The sequence below is a fragment of the Planococcus citri genome, chromosome 1 (assembly GCF_950023065.1).
Source record: "Planococcus citri chromosome 1, ihPlaCitr1.1, whole genome shotgun sequence".
Taxonomy (NCBI): domain Eukaryota; kingdom Metazoa; phylum Arthropoda; class Insecta; order Hemiptera; family Pseudococcidae; genus Planococcus; species Planococcus citri.
Genome location: NC_088677.1, coordinates 16366713 through 16390953, shown reverse-complemented (window position 1 = coordinate 16390953; position 24241 = coordinate 16366713). Strand labels below are relative to the sequence as shown.

Here is a 24241-nt window from a genome sequence, read left to right as displayed (position 1 = left end):
AAAATTAATTCTGCAAACTAATTTAAATACGATGTGAAGTCGACTGCAGGTAAATTTCATGTCGTTTTAGAGCCTCCAGCAATAGTTTGAAAATTACTGGAGCCTTCAGTAGATTTTTGAAACTCGAAATTCCCACAAAATTTCATCAAATGGGGTTGAAAAGCCGAAATTAATTCAGCAAACTAATTTCAATACGGTATGAAGTCGACTGCTGATGAATTTCCAGTCGTTTTGGAGCCTCCAGCGATTTTTGAAACTCGAAATTCCCACAACATTTCATCAAATGGGTTTAGCAAGCCGAAATTTACTCTGCAAACTAATTTTAATACAATAATACGAAGTCGACTGCATGGTGGTTTCAAGTGGTTTTGAAGCGACCAGCTACTGTTTGGAAATTTCAATTCTTCTAAAAACGCCATACGTATAACCTTTCAAAAAGTCACTGGAGGCTCCTAAATTACTTGAACTCGCCTTAAGTCGTCTTCAGAGGGTGTTAAAATTAGAGTGCATGGTTAATTTCAGCTTTCCATCTCCATTTTGATGAAATAGTTTCAAAAATTTACCGGAGGCTCCAGTAATTTTCAAAATATCGCTGGAGGCTCCAAAACGACTTGAAATTTACCTGCAGTTGACTTCACAGCGTATTGAAATTATTTTATAGAATTAATTTTGGCTTTCCTTGTGGGAATTTCGAGTTTCAAAAATCTACTGGAGGCTCCAGAACTGCTCAAAACGGTTTAAAACAGTTTCCAGTCGATTTGGCAGGTTGAAAATAGGGTATATCCCAAATTTCAGCTTTCTAGGTCAATTTGGTAAAATGTTGATTTTTTTCTCACATTTTGGCCAAAATTTGATTTTTGAAAATTCACCAAAAATCGAAAAAGGCACTTTAACACTTGAAGTTTTGACATGTGATGAATTTTTGCCTGCTCTTTCGATCTACTTTTGTACGGTTTGAAAATTACTTGAACGTAGCGTTTTATTGGTTGGTTTGAGTATGGAAAATTCTTATTTTTAGCATCAATATCAAACAAAGAAGAAACAAACATAGTTCAGGTACAAATATCAAATTTGAAATTGAGAAATTGAGATCTTCATCTTCCAAATAGTAAAATAATAGGTATGCATTGGAAAAAAAAACAAAAAAATTGATTTAAAAAATTGAATCTCTTTGAAAAAATTAAAAATAATTGACACGTGCATTACTACGTGTACGTACATTTAGACACGTATACTTTTCAGCAAAAAACTAATGATCTAATGAACTAAACTAATAGGTAGTCGAATATAGAGAAACGAAAATGATTAATGAATAAAGAAAGGGCTCGCACTTAATTACTATCAATGCCAAGTAATGAGCCCTGTCTATGAATAAGAAATAAGAATTATCATTCATTTATTCATCATAATTATCTGTTAACATTTTAACAAATAAGTAAAATAATAGGCAAATTAATTTTTTAAAAAAACAACAAACAATATAACGAATTATTTAAAGAAAAATGAAAATTCAAAATGGACACAAATGAATAAGTAGAATTATATAAACATTATAAACAGTCATTTTTATGTCTTATTTTCCACCGTTCTTTCATTTTTTTGATGTTTTGGAAATTTTAGAAAAAACAAGATGAAAAGTTGAAACTGAAATGGAATTGAAAATTTGAAATTTAAAAATTAAGTGCACCCCATCCACCTGCGAGCTGACAAATCAGACCTTTTTTTGGTGGTCCACCTCTCCGCACTCCGCGTTTCCAGAGGCTCCAGCTCTAGATAAAAATGATAAGGATAGTTCTCATCTTCTCATCTCATTTATACGAGTAAATTCCTCTCCATAGTCCGTCTCCGTTTGCTTGTGCAAAATTAATCGCCATATCAAAGTTCGCTAATAATTTTAAAAAACCTTTCAATTCGGAGTTGCCTTTCTCTTCCAGAAAATCGACGTTTACTGACAACTATGAGCGAATACGACGAACGTAATGATGAATCTTCATCTTCTGACAGCTCTGACGACGAATGCGACTACGAAAGAGAGTACTACGACAATGAATGCCCCAAGTGCATAGCTGATGGCAATTACGGTAAGTTAAATCACATTGTAATTGACAATTGTCTTTAAAAACCGTGGATCCGTTAAAACGTATCTATTTTCCAACAGAGTTCGTCCCGATAAATCCGTCTACTATAACCGACGTGCCAAAACTACTGGACATGGCTGCCGTAGCGGTTGCAGGTGCTTTATGGAATCATGTAAACGTAGCGAAAGCTGTATCCGGTGTACACAGCAGATGCACGAAAAGCAGTACAGAATGGACCACTGTGCGTGGAAAGGTGATCGCATTAATCAAACAATTACCTGCTTCTGAAGAATTCACCAAACATATCGATCGATACGTACGTAAAATGGCGAAGGAAATTACCACCTGGGTATCGTATATCTATCAAACGGTGTTCTTGGAAAACGGAATCGATAAATTCGTCTACAGTCTCGTCTTTCGTATTGTTTGGAATCCTGACGGAACCATTAACTGTGTGAAAACGGCGAAAAATATGAAAACGTCGCTAAAATTGAGCGAAGTTGAAAAATTTCGGTTTTTCGCCACGTATTGCTTGAAAGAAGAAATGAGTGAATTATCGCACGGGTGTTCGAAGTACGCTCTGAATTACGTGAAATTTTTCGGAAATCCGTTAATTTTTTATTGGGCCTGCCATTTTCAAGACGAATTGCAGAAGATACGTGCGACTAAGGGTTTTATCAAGAATCTATCTGTTGACGTTAACATGTTGCAAAATCGTCAAGTCGACAATTGGTCAGCCAAAGAGTATTTTTTCGATCGTCTAAGCTCCGAAGAACAAGTACAACAGGCCATTTGGCTGATTGACAAACACGGAGCCGTTTACCAGAAAGAAGTATTATTAAAATTGGACGAAACGCAGCGTCTGCACGTTTACATGGAACGAGCTACTCAAATAATCGTGAATTTCGCTCGTCCTTCTATCAATTCTAGATTTCTGCTTCAAACATGGTCCGAAGTTCGGAATTTGATAAGCCCAGATCAGTTCTTCGATTTATTTCGAGACTTATTAATGAAAACCGAAGTGAAGGATGTCATTCTAACGAAGATTTGGAGCAGTGCTAGCGACGATTTGAAACAACGTGTGGTCTGTGCCGAGGAATATGAAATAGTCAAAAAAATATTGACAGAATGGAAGTGGCGCGACGACAGCGATTTTGTATTTGTTTTAGTACAAGATTCGAACGCATCGGTGAAAAAAGCAATCTCGACGAAACCGTTTTTCAACATCTACTGCGAAAGACTAATAGTAAACGATAAATTTCAAAAGCTCGATAAATTGCTCAACTTTTTTTTGTGCGATGTCGAAGATTTGAAGCAGTTCAAAACGAATCTCGCAAATAATTCGGAACATGTTCGAAAAACGTGTTTGAAATTTCATTCTTCGAAAGATACGAAAGGTTTGAACGCTTATCTCAAACAGCTTTTGGCTCCATTTCCTGGCATTGTCGCTCAGTGCAAAAAGAATTTGATATCATCATTCAAATGATAAGGTGGCAAATATACTGGAGTGAATACATTTTGTATTCTCGATTGAATTTGAAATATTATTATTGTCTACTTGTTAGCTTTATTTGTGTTTTTTATTGTTGTGAATTGGCTTATTGAATCGCCTTCTTTATATTATTAATTTTTACTTGGTCTTAATCACCTTATTTCTGTTTGTGGTTTTTTATTTTCGTCTTGGAATTATTGACTCATTACATCGAATGTCACATTATTCAATGTCTTTTCTAAAAAGTTTAATCATATTTCGATAATAAAATTTCTACGAATTAAATCTGCTGCGGTTTTTCTCTTCGTTCAATTTCCATGGGAAGCTGAAAAATAGGACCTTCATAATGAAAAAATACAACCCAGTTGTCATTTTTTTCAATCGGTGGAGAAATTTGAGTAATGTAAATTGTAATTTTCTCGCTCAAATTTCAAGAAAAATGAATCTTACAATACACACCTACAATTTTTCCTAAATTTTGTTGAATTGTTTTAGGATTTCGTTCAACTTTCTTCCTCCCCCTCCCGTTCTACATTTTTTGATGTTTTTGAAATTTTCTTTCTCAAAAAATGAGTTGATGAAAACGAATTTTATTGAATTTTAAAAATTAAGTGCACCCCATTCACCTGCGAGCTGACAAATCAGACCTTTTACGTCGATTTTCCAGCAGCGCTACCTGGAATTATCAGCTGCATCATTTTTGGTTTGATGATTAATTTTTTCCCATTGACTATATAGATATACTACGTATATGGACTGCTGATTCTTATCAGTTTAACATTGGTTATATGGGAAAATCGTGTAAGCCAGATTTTAAAAGTCCATTCAACGAAATGAGGTGTTGGTTGACTGATAACATGGTTATTTGCTCGCGCCAAAATCTTTATTCTATTTAGAAATGATTTTAACCGCGCGTTTCAAGTTTATTTTGTTACTTGTTTTGTTTAAAAATAAAAATGTTGTGTAAAATGAATCAAACCAACCGCAATTTATGAAAGACAGAAGCCAGAATGGACGTATTCGTAAGTACATAAATTTTCATGAGTTCAGTGCATTTAGAGCATTTAGTTGCAAAATGTACGCGAATTATTCATTCATATGTTATTATACAATTACTTTTTCTGCGTATTGTTGCAGGAATGTTCCGACTGTGGTAAAAAGTTACGAAGCAGAGATGGAATAATCAATCATTTAAAGAAATGCGGCGAAGCAGTAGTGAATTCTGTGAAGAAAGTTGGTATTATTTCATTCCCTTGACCGTCATATTTACCATTAAAATATTTGTTTAATTTTTAATTTTCAATTCATTTGTTGCACAGAGATACTCTTGCACACACTGCTACAAAGAGTTTTTCTCTCAGTGGGGACTTTCAAAACATTTGAAAAAAAACCACGAAAAAGTGGAGCAGGTGCCGAAAAAAGTATGTATAGTTATTGGTATGGTGTTTATATTTATATGAAAATTTGCATTATGAACCTTACGCAACCAATTACATTTAATTAGATAACGAAGTCGCTGAAATGCAATTATTGCCCTGCTATGTTCTCTTCTAAACAAGGTCGTATTAATCACGCAAAAAAAAACCACCCTGAATATACTATCAAGAGAACTGAATTGATAACCAGAAAGAAACACGTACGTAGATTTCATTTTATGTAAACTTCTCAGTTCACTTCATCATGCATATTATGTAACCTCACATTCAAACCATTTATTTTTTCAGGACTGTGTTTTTTGTGGCAAAACTTTTGCAAGTAAACACTACAGAGTTCGGCATGAAGATTCCTGTGTGAAGGAAATTGCAAATGTTGCCCGAAGTAATAATACTACTTCCATAAATTCGACTGGAGGCACGTTAATAATTCACATCTTTCAACACAATATTGAATATTGATGATTATTTTAAGAATTGGTCTGATTTTCTTGTTTTTTTCTTTAGAAAGCTGTAGTAATGATGAAATATCCTTTCTTCAACAAGAGCTATCAGCACCAGATAACGTTCCAAGTAAGAATGCAATTATTGTTGAATTATTGAAGATTCATTCATTTTTCTGTATCAATGTTCGAAAGATTTTATACCATGGGTTTGATTTCCTTTTTTGTTTCACAGATACACAGGAAAATACGAATACCATGCCTTTTCAATTGCAAGGTACCAGCTATCCGCTAGAAACGCCGCAGTTCGGCAGTAATGCTGAAAATTCGCCACGTTACACTTCAAGTAATTTGTTAAGAAGCATTTTAGTTCATGTTTCGAATTCAATTGTATTCTTTTCGCTGCTCGGAGTTTTTATATATCTAGTTTGTTTCAACTATCACTTTGAGTAAAGCAGAAAAATTGTGTAAAAAAATGAAAAAAAAGGGTTAAAGAATTTTTGTCGTAGTTCCAAGCAGCAAAAAGAACGAAGCTTTTGATACATTGTGTATTACATAACAATTCTTCTTTTAGGTGGTAATATTACTATGACGCCAAAACTGCGACGTTATATTAGAGATCGGAAAAAATTCCTAAAACTTCGTACACCAGATATAAATTCACCACGTAAAGCGAGGCTTAATTTGGAGTATGGACAGAAAACTGTTCTTCAGCACCGAAAAGAAATCGCAACACTTCAACAACAAGTTCGCAGACTACAGAAACAAGTGAAAACGTTTAAAGATCTTCTTCAACATCTAGAAAAAGAAAATAAAATTTCGTCTACAGTTGCTGATAAATTTTTAGTAAGTGTCGAGGAAATATATGTTTATTGAGCATAGCAGTGAGCTGTACACTGCTTTCGTTTTTAGGTTTTCATTATTTATTTTACGGATAATTATGAACTTAACGGATACTTATTAACTTTTACGGATAATTAGATATATTTTTATTGTTATGCTGTTTGAGATGAACTTGTGATAAGACTATGTATGGTGATGTTTGACATACTGACACTTGTGTGATCCTAGTGATCCCTAATGTTGAAATAGTGCATTTTTATTTATTTTCTGTCAACTAGTTTGCCATTACGTTAGCTTAAATTAATCTACTTACCTGAGATGAACTTGTGATAAGACTATGTATGGTGATGTTTGACATACTGACACTTGTCTGATCCTAGTGATCCCTAATGTTGAAATAGTGCATTTTTATTTATTTTCTGTCAACTAGTTTGCCATTACGTTAGCTTAAATTAATCTACTTACCTGAGATGAACTTGTGATAAGACTATGTATGGTGATGTTTGACATACTGACACTTGTCTGATCCTAGTGATCCCTAATGTTGAAATAGTGCATTTTTATTTATTTTCTGTCAACTAGTTTGCCATTATGTTAGCTTAAATTAATCGACTTACCTGAATTGAAAAAATAAATTATTTAAATTACGCATGATTTATTTCTTTATGAATTCTAATGAAATTGAAATATTTTTTCAGAATGAACTTCCCTGTGAATTTTTAGCAGTAGCACTAAGAAACCGAATGGGAAGAAAAACAGCTTATGACAAAGATGTTAAAAAATTTGCTCTTACATTAGAATTTTACTCCAGGCGAGCATACGAATATGTTCGTCAAGCCTGGGGTAACTTGTTACCAGCAACTTCAACCCTACGTAATTGGTACAGCCAACTGAAAGGAGAACCAGGGTTCTCTGGTGAAGCGTTGGAGGCCCTAAAGGGACACGTCAAAGCTGCGGCCAAGAACAACAAAAAGATCATCTGCAACTTGGTGTTTGATGAGATGGAAATTCGAAAACAATTGACATTTAAAAATAACAAGTATCATGGTTATGTGGAAATGGGATTTGGCGATCCGTCTGATAGCGACAGCCAACCTCTGGCAAAAAAAGCGATGGTCTTCATGTTAGTATGCTTGAACGGACGGTGGAAGCTCCCAATAGCATACTTTTTGGTGGACAGCCTTAATGGAAAGAACCTCAGCAAACTAGTGAAAAATGCGTTGCAGCTTATTGACGAGTGCGGCGTTATTGTTAGGTCCATGACCTACGATGGCCTCGGAATTAACCGTACATGTTGCAAAATACTAGGAGCCAACTGCGATTTTGGACCAGATTTTAAGCCATGGTTTCCACATCCCAGCCACCCTAATGAAAAAGTATATCTGATTTTTGATGCATGTCATGCTATAAAATTGGTCCGAAATACTTTAGGAGACTACACCATCACAGATGGACTTGGAAGAAACGCTACATTTTTTGATTTCATAGACTTGTACAATTTACAAATAGATGAGGATTTATATAACGCTCCTAAGTTGACGAAAAGACACATCTCATTTCGAGAGAATAAAATGAAGGTGCGGCTTGCCACACAATTATTCAGCTCATCTGTGTCAGCTGCTCTGCTCCATGCGAAGAAGAAAAAAAAACCAGGCTTTCTACATTGTGAGGGAACTGCTGAGTTCTGCAAGCAATTTGATCAAATTTTCGACATGCTGAACAGTAGAAGTAAAATTGAACGTAAATTAAAACCAAGAAATGCGCCCATTTGTTCAAAAAATAAGAAGAATTTTGAGAAGTGGTGTCAAGAAGCAGAGAATTACATCCTCAGCCTAAAAATCAGAGCAACACCTATAATAAATCACATCCGATGCACTGGCTTCGTGGGACTGATAATGGTCTTACGTAATCTAATTCCGTTATTCGAAGACCTGCAAGCACATGGCCTGTCATACCTACTCACATATAAATTGTCTCAAGATCATCTCGAAAATTGGTTTTCAGCAGTCAGGTCCAAAGGCGGCTTTAACAATAATCCAAACGCTGAGCAATTCAAGGCCATCTTTAAAAGGTTGTTAGTCCACCATGAAATAAGAGCATCTGAAGGAGCAAACTGTGTAGATGATGGTGACATAAAAATACTATCTTTCAAGTCAATAACTAAAGGAAGTAGTGTGTACTTACAGCACACAGAAGAATCACTACACGTCAGTATGGCAGATGATTTTGTGAGCAGTATTACAGCTGAATGCAACTTGAGTGAATACCAGGATGATGTTGTCGCTTACATAGCTGGCTTTATTCTGAGGAAGCTCGTAGAAAAGAAGTTTGCCTCCAGAAAAGATATTGAACTTTTGAAAGACAAATCTAACGAATCTGATCTTATTCAACTAAAAAATAGAGGGAACTTGATTATACCAGGTGAAATGATGGTAGAAGTGTGCAGAGAAATTGAAAAACAGTATCGAATTCATCAAAATAAATTGTTGGATGACAAAAAGATCCCTCATATCATTACTCATATCCTATGTGATCTTGAAGAAGATGGCCGGTTTGAAATGTTTGATGATCACATCGCGGAGTTGGTAGTGGAAATTTACATCAAGCTGCGAATTAAATACCTGTGTAAACGTATTTCGGAAGTAGATAAACATATTCGCCATAGAAACACGAAATTGACTCTGTTTAACAATATGTAATATCGCAATTCGTATTTTAATGATTTCTGGTGTAAATAAAGACATTGTTTTTAGGTCACTTTTTACTTTCAAACATGTATAATAGAAAATGTTTCTTCACATGACGTTGGAAAATTTTCTTCTTTCAAGTTATTTCATAAAATAATAAAACAATCAGGAATAATTTATTCATAATTCATTCATACTGAAAATTCACAACACTAAAAACATTTATCTAACCCTCGATTTTGTTGTATGGACTTTTATGTTTACATTTTACCTCTGATAAGAATCAGCAGTCCATATACGTAGTATATCTATATAGTCAAAGTTTTTTCCTGTTCGTTTGGTCGTTGGAAAAATCTACCAATTCGAAGTAAACTTACGCGCTAAAATCATTATTACGTTACGTTTTATTAATTTCCAAGGAAATCGACGTTTACAGCTAGACAACCATGAGCGATTACGACGAAAGAGTAGATGTAAAAGAATCTGAAGATGAATACGAATACTTCCGCACAAGAGAGTACTACGGTGATGAATGCGCCAAATGTATGACTGATGACGCCTACAGTAAGTTAAATGACTTGAAATCGATGCTTATCTTTGAACATTTGATTCGTATAACTTCAATGTATCAATTTTTCAACAGCGTTCGGCCGGCTGACTCCTGTAATCTTAACCAACGTGCCAAAATTACAAGAAATGGCTTCTGTAGTGGTTGCAGCCAGTCTATGGAATCACATCAACATACCTAAAGCTGTATCCGGTGTTAGAGACAGGTGCTTGAAAGGCAGCACCACATGGTTCATTGTACGTGGAAGGGCAATTGACGGCTACAGCGCATGGAGCACTATGCGTGGAAAGGTAATCGGTTTAATCCAAGAATTACCCGTCTCTAAACCTATAACCGAACAGATCGATCGATGCGTACGTAGAATGGCAAATGAAATCACCGCCTGGGTATCGTATCACTATAATGCGGTGTTTTTAGCTAACGGAATCGATAAATTCGTCTACAATCTGTTGTATCGTATCGTTTGGAATTGTAACGGAACCATCAACTGTGTGAAAACGGCCAGAAATATGAAGACATCGCTGAGATTGAGCGAAATTGAAAAATTTAGATTTTTCGCTACGTATTGCTTGGAAGACGAAATGAGTACTATGTCGCAGCTATTATATTCGGATAATGCTCTCGATTGCCTGCCATTCCTTGAATATCCGTTAATTTTTTATTGGTGCTGTTATTTTGAAGATGAATTGGACAAGATACGTGCAACCAAAGGGTATAATAAGAATCTATCTATCGACGTATACATGTTCCAAAATCGTGAAGTCGACAATTGGCCAGCCAAAGAGTATTTTTTCGATCGGCTAAGCTCCGAAGAACAAGTACAACAGGCTATTTGGCTGATTGACAGCAAACATGGAGCTATTTACCAGAAAGCTGTGTTGCTGAAATTGGACGAAAATCAACGAATGCGCGTTTACGTGGAACGAGCTGCTCAAATAATCGTTAATTACGCTCGTCCTCGTATTAGTTCGAGATTTATTCTTCAAACATGGTCGGAAGCTCGGCATTTATTTAGTCCGGATCAGTTTTTAAATTTATTTCAAGATTTATTAATTAAAACTGATGTGAAAGATGTCCTTTTAACGGAGATTTGGTCCAGCGCTAGCGATAATTTCAAACGACATGTGGTCTGCGCTAATGAGCATGAAATCGTTGAAACAGTATTAACAAAGTGGAAGTGGCGCAAGGATAGCGATTTCGTGTTTGTTTTATTACAAGATTCGAATGCAAAGATCAAAAAATCCATTGCCAGCAAGAAATTTTTCTACACCTACTGCGAAAAGTTAACAGTAAACTGTAAATTTCAACAGCTTGGTCGATTATTGGAATTGTGCCTTCTTGATGCCCAGGAATTAGCGCAATTAAAAATGAAAATTGTGAATAATTTGGATCGTGAAAATTTCAACATCCACTGCGAAAAATTACTACTAAATAGTGAATTTGATAAGCTTGATCGATTGCTGGAATTCTGTATCTCCGGTGCCGACAATTTAGCGAAATTCAAAATAGAGCTCGTGAGTAATTCGATACATGTTAGACAAATCTGCTTGAAATATTATTCTTCGGGTAACACGAAAGCTTTGAATAAGTATCTTCAACAGCTTTTAGCCTCGCATCCCGATGTTGTACTCGAGTATAAAAAGAACTTGATATCATCGACGGACGGATTCAGCTTGTGTGTTAGTATTATGGATAGTCCAGTTGATGTCCTGAACGTTATCTTGAAAGACAGTTTGAAAACTGCGAAAACGATAAAGGAGTTTAAAAAAAGCATGATTTTGTCACCCGAAGCCATCTCTAAACTGAAAGATTTGTTACTCAATAACCGTTTGAACTCCGTACAAATCTGTATCGATCGTTACCTCACTACAATCCAGGATAAGAACGCGTTGAAGAAGCAATTAATCGACGATTTTAATGTACAACTGATGCTTTCGATATTGCGAAACAACGACGAATCATATTTGCAATCTGCTTCGATTTGGTGGTTCGGTAATGAGAATGCCGTGCAGGAATTCAAAGGCACGTTAAACTTAGATTCGATTTTTATTGATATGCTGAAAAATTGCGTTTTTCAGCGATATGATCGTTATTTGTCGGGATGCGTCTTCAAAAGTTGCGAGCCTAGCGATTTCGAAGTTATGGAACGATTTTTAAATTGGTATTTCCAATCGTCGACCAAAGTAAAGGAGTACAAAATGAAGGTTATTTATTCGTATTCGAAAATAGATATGTTCCAGACTTTGTTGAGAGGAAACAGCGGCCAATCACAGTTGCGTATGGTGTTAAACTGGTTTTTCAAAAATGACACCGCCGAAATTTCTAAATTCAAAAAACAAGGAGGCAAAATCACTTATCTGATTTAGGCGGTGCATATTTTTATGTTGAATAGTTTTTATGTGTTTTGTTACGATAGTGTCTACTTTTTTAGTATCAATTATGTTTTTATCGTTTTGAATTGGCTTATTATAATAGCTATCACTGTACTTTGAATTTTTTGTGTTACGTTTTATTTTTCCGTTTGGTTTTGTTTCGATTTTTTGAAATAAATTTACTTTGAGTTTGAGTGTAAGTGATAAGTGTTTTTTCTTTTTGTCCGATTGAAGATTTTATCACATTTTCGGAGGCTGAATTTATCCATGTTCAAAAACTGGAACAATGGTCAACAATGTGATTTCGGTATGCGTTGTGCCTTTGTATTTTAGAAAGTTTCTGCTTTGGTATAATAGGACTTTTGAGTTTTGATGCCGAAAAATTATCTACGGGAGGCAGTATTCGTTTCTTTCAATCGTATGGAGAAATTATTACCTATAGTTGGTATTATGTATTGGTCATCTTCATCTTTAATCGTAATGTTCAATAATAATTACGTATTTACCTACCTACTTGATGACATCAGTGATTAATTTTTAGAATTGAGTATAAAAAAATTAAATATGTTCAACGTAGGTAAATGAATTATCGACCAATCTTTTAAACTTCCAAGATCACATATCGATTTTGATGCTTATTTAATTTGAATGCAATAAAATTGATCATCATTGTATTCGAGATAATTCGAAAAATGCCGCGTGAACTTTCTTCATTTCTTTTTAGAAGAAGGAGGAAGAACACGCGTTTTCTTTTTGTTTAAAATCAGTACAGCTCCTTCAGTTTTGAAGATGAAGATACCAAAAATTTTTATCGCAATGTTTTTTGTAGGAAATTAGGAACTTGGTAAATTTTCAATAAGGATAAGGAACAGGTCCGTTGCACATTAAGAGTTTGGTTATAAGAGAACTCTTTTAGAATTTTTCTAATCTAATCTAGAAAAATATCACTCTTGTCCTTGATCTCCTCTTTTAAAAAAACATCGAACTTTCATCAAATCAACATATTTTTTGGCTGTTTTCACTTTTCACTCAGTTTTGCTTTCCATTCAGTGAACAAGAAACTTTGAATAAAGGTTTGGTTTGGTTACTTTTTTTTCAGGTTTCAATGAAAAGTTTTCTGAATGAAAGTGTTTCAATCTTCAATAAAAATAAAAATCAAATTACAAATTGGTCATATTGTGTTTTACCTTCTAGGTTTACATTCAGGGTTGGACTTCGACTTCGTGTGCCTCCTGCCTCGTCGTAAGTACCTCATGCAAAATTTGCATCGAAAATTGCTTGATAAAAGTTCATTTCTGGATTATTGTGTTTACTGAATTGTTGTGAATTTGTTTCAATTTTTGAACATTTCCAATAATCTTTATTCTACACACAAAGCGCAATCAACCGCATACAATTAAGTTGAAAATGCCTACAGAGTACCAATATGCAACTCCAATTACAGAATGCTTTATGCAGAACGGATGGAGCATTGCGCAGTTTGGTGCGCTCTGTTGTTCTTTGTTATCTCTTTTTGTTCTTTATTGTTTGATTTCATGATTTGATCTTGATCTTATGTTATCATCCATGGTTCTGATCTGACATCTGACGTTGGTTGAGGTCGTTGAGCTGAAAAAGTTGCCAGTTGGTCTGTATCTTGCATCTAATATTTTTATTTTGTTGAAATTTATCTTTAATATAGTCATTGATTTTTCGTCAAAAAATCAATGGTATAGTGGTGGACGGCTGACTATTTGATTTGTGAAGAAAATCTTCCATGTTCAAAATCAAGGTAACATACATTCACTGATATTCACTGATTCGCGAAACACTTCGAAAGTATTCAGTAAATGCAAAATATTTTTCTTCATCTTCTACTCTTGGAACTAATGTAATATGTACTGATCGATTTTCTCAGATAACCATGAGCGATTACGACGAAAGTATAGACGGGCTGGTAGAAGAAGAGGAATCTGAAAACAGTGATGAATACGACGATTACTCCGATTACTCCGATCGGGAGTGCAAACGATGCAAAACTGAAGACTCTTATAGTAAGTTCAATCACTAGAAATCAATATTCATTTTCAAAACCGAGGATCTGTTCTAATGTATAAATCTATCAACAGAATTCGTGACTATAAATCCGGTAATTTTAACTAACGTTCCCAAATTAATGGATATGGCTTCTGTAACGATCGCAGCCAGTCTATGGAATCACATCAACGTACCTAAAGCTGTACGCAGTGTAAGTGATAGATGTACGAGAAGAAGCACCCAATGGAGCTCATTGTGCGGAGACGTGATCGCATTAATCTCAAAGTTACCTATACCTAAACTTATCGCCGAACAGATCGATCGATATGTACGCAAGATGACCAACGAAATAACCGCTTGGGTATCGTATCATTATCGAACGGTGTTTTTGAGAAATGGGCTCGATAAATTCGTCTACAGTCTGGTTTATCATATTGTTTGGTATCCAAACGGTGCTATCGACTGCGTTCAAACTGCGAGAAGTATGATGACGTCGATGAGATTAAGCGATGTTGAAAAATTCCGATTTTTATGCGTGTATTGTTTGTACGATGACATGGATGAAATGTCGCCGCTGATGTATTTGGACAATACAGTAGATTACTTGAGCTGTAACGAAGATCCTTTGATTTTTTATTGGTATTGTTATTTTAGAAATGAATTGGACCAGATTCCGGGATCTATTAATGTTTACATGTTGCATCATGATAAAGTCGATAATTGGCCAGCCAAAGAGTATTTTTTCGATCAACTGGAATACGACGAGCAAGCACGAGAAGCTATTTGGTTGATTGACAATCATGGTGCCGTTTACCAGAAAGCAGTATTGTTGAAATTGGATGAAACGCAGCGTGTACACGTTTACATGGAACGAGCTACGCAAGTGATCGTGAATTACGCTCGTCCTCGTATCAGTTCGAGATTTATTCTTCAGACATGGTTCGAAGCTCGTAATTTGATGAGCAAAGATCAGTTTTTGACTCTATTTCGAGATCTGTTGAACACAGAAGTGAAAGATGTCCTTCTGACGGAGATTTGGGCCAGCGCCAAGGATGATTTCAAACAACACGTCGTCTGTGCCAATGTTCATGAAATTATCAGAAAAGTATTAACAGGATGGAAGTGGCGCGACGATTACGATTTCATATTTGTTTTGTTACAAGATTCCAATGCTATGGTGAAAAAATCTATCTCAATGCAAGAATTTTTCTACGACTACTGCAAAAGTTTAATAGGTAACAGTAAATTGCAAGAGCTTGATCGATTGCTGGATTTCTGTTTACCTGATGTCGAAGATTTGGTACAATTTAAAATTAACTTCGTGTATGGTTCGGAATCTGATTTTTTCAACGCTCAGTGCGAAAAATTATTGATCAACGGTAAATTTCTGGAGCTCGATCAGTTGCTGGAGTTTTGTTTGTCCGACGCCGAGGTTTTGCTGAATTTTAAAACGAACTTCATCAATTCGAAACATGACGTTATCAGTACGCACTGCGAAATGTTACTAACGAGAGGTAAATTTCAAGAGGTTGGCAAATTTCTGGAATTTTGTTTTCCCTACGCTGAGGATTTGTTGCAGTTTAAAATGAACTTGGTGAGTAATTCGAAAAATACTATCATCAAAACGCATTGCGAAAGATTATTAACGAGCAGTAAATTTCAAGAGCTTGATCAATTGCTGGAATTTTGTTTGCCCGATACCGACCATTTGGCGCAATTTAAAAGGAACTTCGTGTACAGTTGGGAGCCTCAGTTTTTCGGTTTCGACGCCCATTGCGAAAAATTATTGGTAGACGGTAAATTTCAAGAGTTCGATCAGCTGCTGAAATTCTGTCTTCCCGACGTCGAGGATTTTCTGCAGTTTAAAATGAACTTCATGTATAATTCAAACCATAAACTTATCAATACGCATTGCGAAAACTTACTAATGAACCGTAAATTTGAAGAGCTTGATCGACTGCTGAAATTTTGTCTACTTGACGCTGATAATTTAGCGCAGTTCAAGATGAACCTCGTGAAGAATTCGAAACATGTTGGAAAAACCTGTTGGGAGTTTTATTCCTCAGGTTACCTGAACGATTTGAATAATTATCTCAAGCAACTTTTAACCTCTGATGCTGTGGTCCAGTATAAAAAGGATTTGATTACTTCGTCGCACGGAATCGACATGTGTATTGGTCTCATGGATACAAAATTTTCCATCCTGAATGGAATTTTACAAGACGTTTTAAGAAATCCGATTTCGATAACAGAATTCAAAAAAACGATGATTTTTTCATCAGCGGCTATTTCCAAACTAACCGATTTATTATTGAATAATCGTTTAAACGATGTACAGGTCTGTATTGATCGGTATCTCATCTCGACTGACGATAGATACGCGTTGAAGAAGCGATTGATGGGCGATATTACGAAGCTGATACAGGCGGTATTGCGTAAGAACGATGAATCGTACTTGCAAACTGTTTTGGTTTGGTGGTTTGGAAATGAAAAAACCGTGCAAGAGTTCAAAAGCGCGTTTGACTTGGATTCGGTTTTCATCAGTATACTGAAAGATTGTGTGTTTCGCGAGTACCATCATCATTTGACGAAATGCAGCTTTAAATGGTGCCAGCTCACCGATTTCAACGTTCTCGATCGGTTTTTAAATTGGTATTTTCAGTCGCCGGTTAAAATAAAAGAGTACAGAATGAAGGTTATTTATTCGTATTCGAAAATAGATATGTTCCAGACTTTATTGAGAGGAAGTCGAGGCGATATGCAGATGAGAATGGTGTTAGAATGGTTTTTCAAAAATGACGCTGTCCAAATTTATAAATTCAAACAGCTTGGTGGTAAAATTACGAATCTAATTTAATTTAGGCTGTTTGGTATTGGTGTGTTTTTTTGTAGTTGTCTTGGATTTATTGTTTCTTATACGATGTTGTGTTTTTTAATTCTTTGTTATTTTCGTTGTGAATCGACTATTATCATTACGTACCTACCTCCCTTTTACGTTATTGTTAACTTTTAGTGTTATTTTTGTACGGTTTTTTCGTCAAGAATTGATATTATGTTAGGTACCTATCGTTAATGTCTTTCTGAAAAGTAGAAACTTGTATCGAGTTTTTAAATGAAATTACTACGAATATTAACATTTTGTTGTTCGTGAAAATCTATAAAGTTCTTTTTTCGTTCAATTTAAGATTTTATCATATTCCTGAGAACTGAACTCGTCAATGTTCAAAATTCAATTATCGATCAATTGCTTCAATTTTTTTTGTGCGATGTCAAAGATTTGAAGCAGTTCAAAACGAACCTCGCAAATAATTCGGAACATTTTTAAAAAAAGGTGTTTGAAGTTTCATTCTTCAAAAGACACGAAAGATTTGAACACTTATCTCAAACAGCTTTTGGCTCCATTTCCTGGCATTGTCGCTCAGTGCAAAAAGAATTTGATATCATCATTCCAAAGATAAGGTGGCAAAAGTGCTGGAGTGAATACATTATGTATTCTCGATTGAAATATTGTTACTTACTGTCTATTTTTTAGTTTTATTCGTGTTTTTATTCTTATGAATTGGCTTATTAAATCGCCATCTCTGTATTTTTAATTTTTACTTGGTCTTAAGCACCATTCTATTTGTGGTTTTTTATTTTCGTCAAGAAATCGACTTATTACATCAAATAAAGTCACATTATTCAATGTCTTTTCTGAAAAGTTTAATCATATTTCGATAATAAAATTTCTACGGATGCAGTTGAATTTATTATGAAGTATAGGTATATGTTATTTAAATCTGCTGTGGTTTTTCTCTTCGTTCAATTTCTTGGGGAGCTGAAAAATAGGACTTTCAATAATGAAAAAATGCAACCAGTCATCATTTTAGTCAACAATTTTTCCTAAATTTTGTTGAATTGTTTTAGGATTTCGTTCAACTTTTGGTGCTAAATTACCTGTAAGTATACATTTTACTGAATTTGATTTTATTTCGAAGACATTTGATTTGATCAATTAGTCGTTATTTTGATTTTTTTTTCATTTTCAAGATATTTTATCGAATTTCATTTCTCTTTAGACAATTATGTCGACTAATCTCTTGAAATTTAATGAATTTTCAAACAATTTTTGCAAAGTTTCGTTCAATTTTGTAGAGTTTTCATCAATTTATGATTATTTTCAATCATTGATAAGTACCTATCATTTTCCGCTTAAAGGTTAGATAGTTTTCAATTTTCATGATGCGTGTAGAGATGTATTTAATACAGACAAATTTTAATGCAATAATTTTGATAATAGGCTATTTGAAACTCGTGGTAACTTAAATTAATATTCGGTGATTTCCTCAACATTTTTTTCAGATTTTGCGCCGAGGTTCACATTATGTGCAATTGCAATCCCAAATCTGTAATTTAAAACACTAAACAAACTCCAATCAGAGGATCAAAGAACGAATTATTTTACAATACATACCTATTGTTAGTTTCTTACTTTCGAAAATGCCTGCAAATCACTGATATGCAACTCTAAATACGAAAGGACAAAGGAGTAGGAGAGGAACGTAAGAAGAACGAGAATGCGCCAACACGGGGCACTGTTGTACTGTTGATGCAGTATTGTATCTATCATTGTCTTTGTTGATCTTGTCAGATGTATCTACTTTTATTACTTATTCATTCATTTCGTTGAAATTTATCGTTAATTTGTTTTTAAACAAATCTTCAAAGTTCTAAATCCAGGTAACAGACCTATGTTATTTTTATTTTTCTCCATCTCACGTTGTCACGTTCATCAATGAAGTAATTTCAATTTGTAATAGATACGTACTAAAGTCGTTAAATCAACCTTCTCAGACAACCATGAGCGATTATGACGAAAGTATTGACGGGCTGGTAGAAGAAGAGGAATCTGAAAACGGCGATGAATACGACGAAGAAGACGACGACTACTACTACCATCGGAGACGGCGTTGGGGTTACGATTCTGACGATTACTCCGATCGGGAGTGCAAAAGATGCAAAACTGAAGACTCTTATGGTAAGTTCAATCTAGTTCAATTACCTAGGTAGTTCAATCACGTGAAATCAACATTGATTTTCAAAACTGAGGATCCGTTCTGATGTGTAAATTTTTCCACAGTGTTTGTTACGATAAATCCGGTAATTCTAACCAACGTTCCGAAGTTAATGGATATGGCTTCTGTTACGGTCGCAGCAAGTCTATGGACTCACGTCAATGTACCTGAAGCTGTACGCAGTGTACGTGATAGATGCACGAAAAATAGCACCCAATGGAGTACTTTGTGCGCAGACGTAATCGAATTAATCGCAAAGTTACCTATTCCTAAACTTATCGCCGAACAGATCGATCCATATGTACGGAAAATGGCCAACGAAATAACCGCTTGGGTATCGTATCATTATCGAACGGTGTTTTTGAGAAATGGGCTCGATAAATTCGTCTACAGTCACGTGTATCATATTGTTTGGTATCCTAACGGTGCTATCGACTGCGTTCAAACTGCGAGAAGTATGTTGACGTCAGTGAGATTGAGCGATGTTGAAAAATTCAAATTTTTATGCGTGTATTGTTTGTACGATGACATGGAGGAAATGTCGCCGCTGATATATTTGGACAATGCTCTCGATTACCTGAGCTGTAACGAAGATCCTATGATTTTTTATTGGTATTGTTATTTTAGAAATGAATTGGACAAGATTCCCGGATCTATCAATGTTTACATGTTACATCATGATAAAGTCGATAATTGGCCAGCCAAAGAGTATTTTTTCGATCGACTGGCATACGACGAGCAAGCGCGAGAAGCTATTTGGTTAATTGACAAACATGGCGCAGTTTACCAGAAAGCAGTATTATTGAAATTGGATGAAACGCAGCGTCTGCACGTGTACATAGAACGAGCTACTCAAGTGATCGTGAATTACACTCGTCCTCGTATGAGTTCGAGATTTATTCTTCAGACGTGGTTCGAAGCTCGAAACTTGATTAAACAAGATGAGTTTTTGACTCTGTTTCGAGAACTGTTAAGCTCAGGAGTAAAAGATGTCGTTCTGACGGAGATTTGGGCCAGTGCTAACGATGATTTCAAACAACACGTAGTCTGCGCTAATGTTCATGAAATTGTCATGAAAGTACTAACAAAATGGAGGTGGCGCGATAATAGCGATTTCGTATTCGTTTTGTTACAAGATTCCAATGCAATGATAAAACAATCGGTCACAATGCAAGAATTTTTCAGCGACTACTGCGAGAAATTAATAGAGAATAGTAAATTTCAAGAACTTGATCGATTGCTGGTATTTTGTTTGCCTGATGCCGACGATTTGGCAGAATTTAAAAGGGACTTTGTGTTTAATACGAAATCTGATTTTTTCAACGCCCACTGCCAAACATTATTGATGAAGAGTGAATTTCAAGACCTCGATCAGCTGCTGGAATTCTGTCTTCCCGATCCCGAGAATTTGCTGCGGTTTAAAATGAAATTCATAAATAATTGGAACCGTAACATTATCAATACGCATTGCGCAAGATTATTGATCAGCAGTAAATTTCAAGAGCTTGGTAAATTGCTGGAATTTTGTTTTCCCGACGCCGAGGATTTGCTGCAGTTTAAAATGAATTTGGTGATGAATTCGAAATATAATATTATCAAAACGCATTGCGAAAAATTATTAACGAACAGTGAATTTCAAGAGCTAGATCGATTGCTGACATTTTGTTTGCCCGATGCTGACTATTTGTCAAAATTTAAAAGGAATTTCGTGTATAGTTCGGAGTATAATTTTTTCAACGACCACTGCGAAAAATTATTGGTGAATGGTAAATTTCAAGAGGTCGATCAGTTGCTAGAATTTTGTCTTCTCGACGCTGAGGATTTGCTGCTGTTTAAAAAGAACTTGGTGAATAATTCGAGCCCCAACATTATCAAAACGCACTGCAAAAGTTTATTAATCAACAGTGAATTTCAAGAACTTAATCGATTGCTGACATTTTGTTTGCCTGATGCTGACGATTTGGTAAAATTTAAAAGGAACTTCGTGAATAGTTCGGACTCTAATTTTTTCGATGCCCAATGCGAAAAATTATTGGTAAACGGTAAATTTCAAGAGCTCGATCAGCTGCTAGAATTTTGTCTTCTCGACGCCGAGGCTTTGCTAAATTTTAAAACGAACTTCATCAACTCGAAACATGAAATTATCAATATGCATTGCGAAAGATTACTGACTGGCGGTAAATTTCAAGAGGTTGCCAGATTGCTGGGATTTTGTTTTCCGGACGCTGAGAATTTACTGCAGTTTAAAATAAACTTGGTGAATAATTCGAAACATACTATTATCAAAACACATTGCGAAAGATTATTAATGAGTAGTAAATTTCAAGAGCTAGATCGATTACTGACATTTTGTTTGCCTGATGCCGACTATTTGGCAAAATTTAAAAGGAACTTCGTGTATAGTTCTCAGTCTAATTTTTTCGACGCCCACTGCGAAAAATTATTGGTGAACGGTAAATTTCAAGAATTCGACCAGCAGCTGAAATTCTGTCTTCCCGACGTCGAGGATTTTCTGCCGTTTAAAATGAAATTCATGAATGATTCGAAACGTAACGTTATCAATACGCATTGCGAGAGATTATTAATAAACAGTAAATTTCAAGAGCTCGATCGACTGCTGCAATTTTGTCTACCTGGCGCCGAAAATGTAGCGCGGTTTAAAATAAACCTTGTGCTGAATTCGAAACATGTTGGAAATACCTGCTTGCAGTTTTATTCCGCGGGAGACCTGAACGGTTTGAATAATTATCTCAAACAACTTTTAACCCTGTATCCCGATGCTGTGGTCCAGTTTAAGAAGAATTTGATAACTTCGTCGCGCGGAATCGATATGTGTGTTGGTCTCATGGATACAAAATTTTCTGTCCTGAGTGGAATTTTAGAAGACGTCCTAAAAGATCCGATTTCGATAACAGACTTCAAAAAAACGATCATTTTTTCATCTGCGGCTATTTCTAAACTAACCGATTCATTGTTGAATAATCGTTTAAACGATGTACAATTTTGTATTAATCGTTATCTCAACTCTACTGACGATAGATACACGTTGAAGAAGCGATTGATCGGCGATATTACGAAGCTGATACAGGCGATATTGCGTAATAATGATGAATCGTATTTGCAAACTGTGTTGATTTGGTGGTTTGGAAATGAAGATGCGGTGAAAGAGTTCAAACGCAAGTTACACTTGCGTTCGGTTTTCATCGAGATGTTGAAAGATTGTGTGTTTCTCGAGTACAATAAATTTTTGACGCGTTGCAGATTTAGATATGGTAGTTCGAGCTCATCCAGCGACTTCAACGTTCTTGATAGGTTTTTAAATTGGTATTTTCAGTCGCCGATCGAAGTAAAAGAGTACAAAATGAAGGTTATTCATTCTTATTCGAAAATAGACATGTTCCAGACTTTTTTGAGAGGAAATCTAGGCGATATGCAGTTGAAAACGGTGTTACAATGGTTTTTCAAAAATGACACCGCCGAAATTGCCAGATTCAAAAAGCGTGGTGGTAAAATTACTAACCTAATTTAGATAGTGTCGTAATTGTGTGTGTGTTTTTCGGTTGACTTGAATGTATTGTCTCTTATTATGATATTGTATCCTTTTGAATTTATTCTTTGTGTGTTTTTTTTTTTTTTCGTTGTGAATTGACTATTATCATTAAGTACCTAAATCCCTTTACGTTATTATTAGCTTTTAGTATTGATTTTGAGCGTTTTTTCAAGAATTGATTATTAATATTAAGTAGGTATCCATGTTTTTCTGAAAAGTTATAGCTTATTTCGATTTTTCAAATGAAAGTACTACGAATATAAACATTTCGCTGTACATAAAAATCTGTAAAATTCTTTTTCATTCAATTTAAGATTTCATCATATTCTTGAGAATTGAACTCGTAGATTTTGTCACATCTTTGGAGGCTGAATTTATCCATGTTCAAAAACTGAAACAATGGTCAATAATGTGATTTCGATATGCGTTGTGCCTTTTGTATTTTAGAAAGTTTCTGCTTTGGCACAATAGGACTATTGATACCGTAAAATTATCTACGTGAGGCAGTATTCATTCCTTTCAATCTTATGGAGAAATTACTTCCTATAGTTGGTTTTATTGGTCATCTTCATCTTTAATCATTATGTTAAATGAATGCGTACCTACGTACCTACCTACTTGATGATGACATCAGTGATTAATTTTTAGAATTGAATGTATCCAGGAAAAAATGCCAAATGTTCATAAATTTTCGACCAATCTTTCAAACTTCCATGATCCCATCGATTTTGATGCCTATTTTGAATCTATAAAATATCAAAATGACGACGATTTTGATAACTTCAACCATCTCGGCAGAAAAATGACTGGATATGATTAAATTAGATGAGATCGGATTTAGACATTCTGTGGATCCAATTTGATATAACCAGGATCAGATCTTCAGTATTAATTACATAGATGAAAGTTCTGATCGGGCCACCGCACAAACAGTGGATGGTATACCGTGAACTTTCTTCATTTCTTTGCAGAAGAAGAACGCACCTTTTCTTTTTGTCTAAAATCAGCACAACTCCGTCTCCTTCAGTTTTAAAGATCTATGCCAAAAAAATTTATCGCAATATATTTTGTAGGAAATTAGGAACTTGGTAAATTTTCAATCAATGATTATTTCCAAAAACTTGATAATTGTCAGTTTAACTTTAACGACAATACCTATTGATTTTTTTGTACAATATTGACAAAATTTTATTGCAATGATGATATGTAATTGAGGAGCTTGGTTACAAAGTTAGACAAACGCCACAGGGTTGATTTTGAGAAAATCCATGTTTTTTGTTACAAAAATATACTGCATTGTAATTGCGGGGGATATTTGACAAATTGTAGTGATGATACTGAGTAACAAAAATACAAAAAATATCCTTCCACCATCACCCCCCACTACTAATAAAAAGAACCTGAAAATGCACTTGTCTGAGTTTGAAACCAAGATGAAGATAATTTGAAAGTGAAACTGTCTAGATCACTTAGGTTTTGATACTTATAGGATTTTTAACCCTCTTTCCATTTCTGAGGTCCCTTAGTTTCAAAATAGTACATAAAAGGTCAAAAAACGCGATCAAAGTTGCGCCTCAGTTTCAAACACGGACATGTGAACTTTATCTTAGTTTCAAAATGAGACATATCCTATCATCTTAGTTTCAAAAACAGACATATCCTGGATATGTCTGTTTTTGAAACTAAGAAAATTTGCACATGTCTG

The 24241-nt window shown here is 35.0% G+C and overlaps 5 protein-coding genes across 6 annotated transcripts; all 5 read left to right on the top strand.

Moving 5' to 3' along the window:
• The first annotated feature begins 1739 nt into the window (after nt 1–1739).
• Nucleotides 1740–3855, top strand: LOC135848976 (uncharacterized). Its single transcript, XM_065369093.1, has 2 exons — nt 1740–2081; nt 2159–3855. The coding sequence occupies exons 1-2, from the start codon at nt 1958–1960 to the stop codon at nt 3562–3564; spliced, it is 1530 nt and encodes a 509-aa protein (XP_065225165.1). The 5' UTR covers nt 1740–1957; the 3' UTR covers nt 3565–3855.
• Nucleotides 3856–4385: 530 nt separating this feature from the next.
• Nucleotides 4386–6936, top strand: LOC135848967 (zinc finger protein 264-like). Its single transcript, XM_065369080.1, has 8 exons — nt 4386–4592; nt 4708–4803; nt 4890–4991; nt 5075–5206; nt 5295–5421; nt 5511–5576; nt 5682–5792; nt 6021–6936. The coding sequence occupies exons 1-8, from the start codon at nt 4581–4583 to the stop codon at nt 6320–6322; spliced, it is 948 nt and encodes a 315-aa protein (XP_065225152.1). The 5' UTR covers nt 4386–4580; the 3' UTR covers nt 6323–6936.
• Nucleotides 6937–9240: 2304 nt separating this feature from the next.
• Nucleotides 9241–12116, top strand: LOC135848958 (uncharacterized). Its single transcript, XM_065369071.1, has 2 exons — nt 9241–9540; nt 9620–12116. Exons 1-2 carry the CDS (start codon nt 9423–9425, stop codon nt 11908–11910), a joined length of 2409 nt encoding a protein of 802 aa, XP_065225143.1. The 5' UTR covers nt 9241–9422; the 3' UTR covers nt 11911–12116.
• A 1223-nt stretch (nt 12117–13339) lies between these two features.
• Nucleotides 13340–17681, top strand: LOC135848950 (uncharacterized). The gene is made up of 4 exons (XM_065369059.1): nt 13340–13543; nt 13632–13687; nt 13814–13949; nt 14025–17681. Exons 2-4 carry the CDS (start codon nt 13673–13675, stop codon nt 16787–16789), a joined length of 2916 nt encoding a protein of 971 aa, XP_065225131.1. The 5' UTR covers nt 13340–13543; nt 13632–13672; the 3' UTR covers nt 16790–17681.
• Nucleotides 17682–18471: 790 nt separating this feature from the next.
• Nucleotides 18472–22805, top strand: LOC135848936 (uncharacterized). 2 transcript variants are annotated; one of them, XM_065369046.1, is made up of 3 exons: nt 18472–18651; nt 18766–18949; nt 19052–22805. In XM_065369046.1, the coding sequence occupies exons 2-3, from the start codon at nt 18772–18774 to the stop codon at nt 22513–22515; spliced, it is 3642 nt and encodes a 1213-aa protein (XP_065225118.1). In that variant the 5' UTR covers nt 18472–18651; nt 18766–18771; the 3' UTR covers nt 22516–22805. The 2 variants fall into 2 exon arrangements, with proteins under 2 accessions (XP_065225118.1, XP_065225111.1); XM_065369039.1 differs by having other exon boundaries at nt 18732–18949.
• Nucleotides 22806–24241: the final 1436 nt, after the last annotated feature.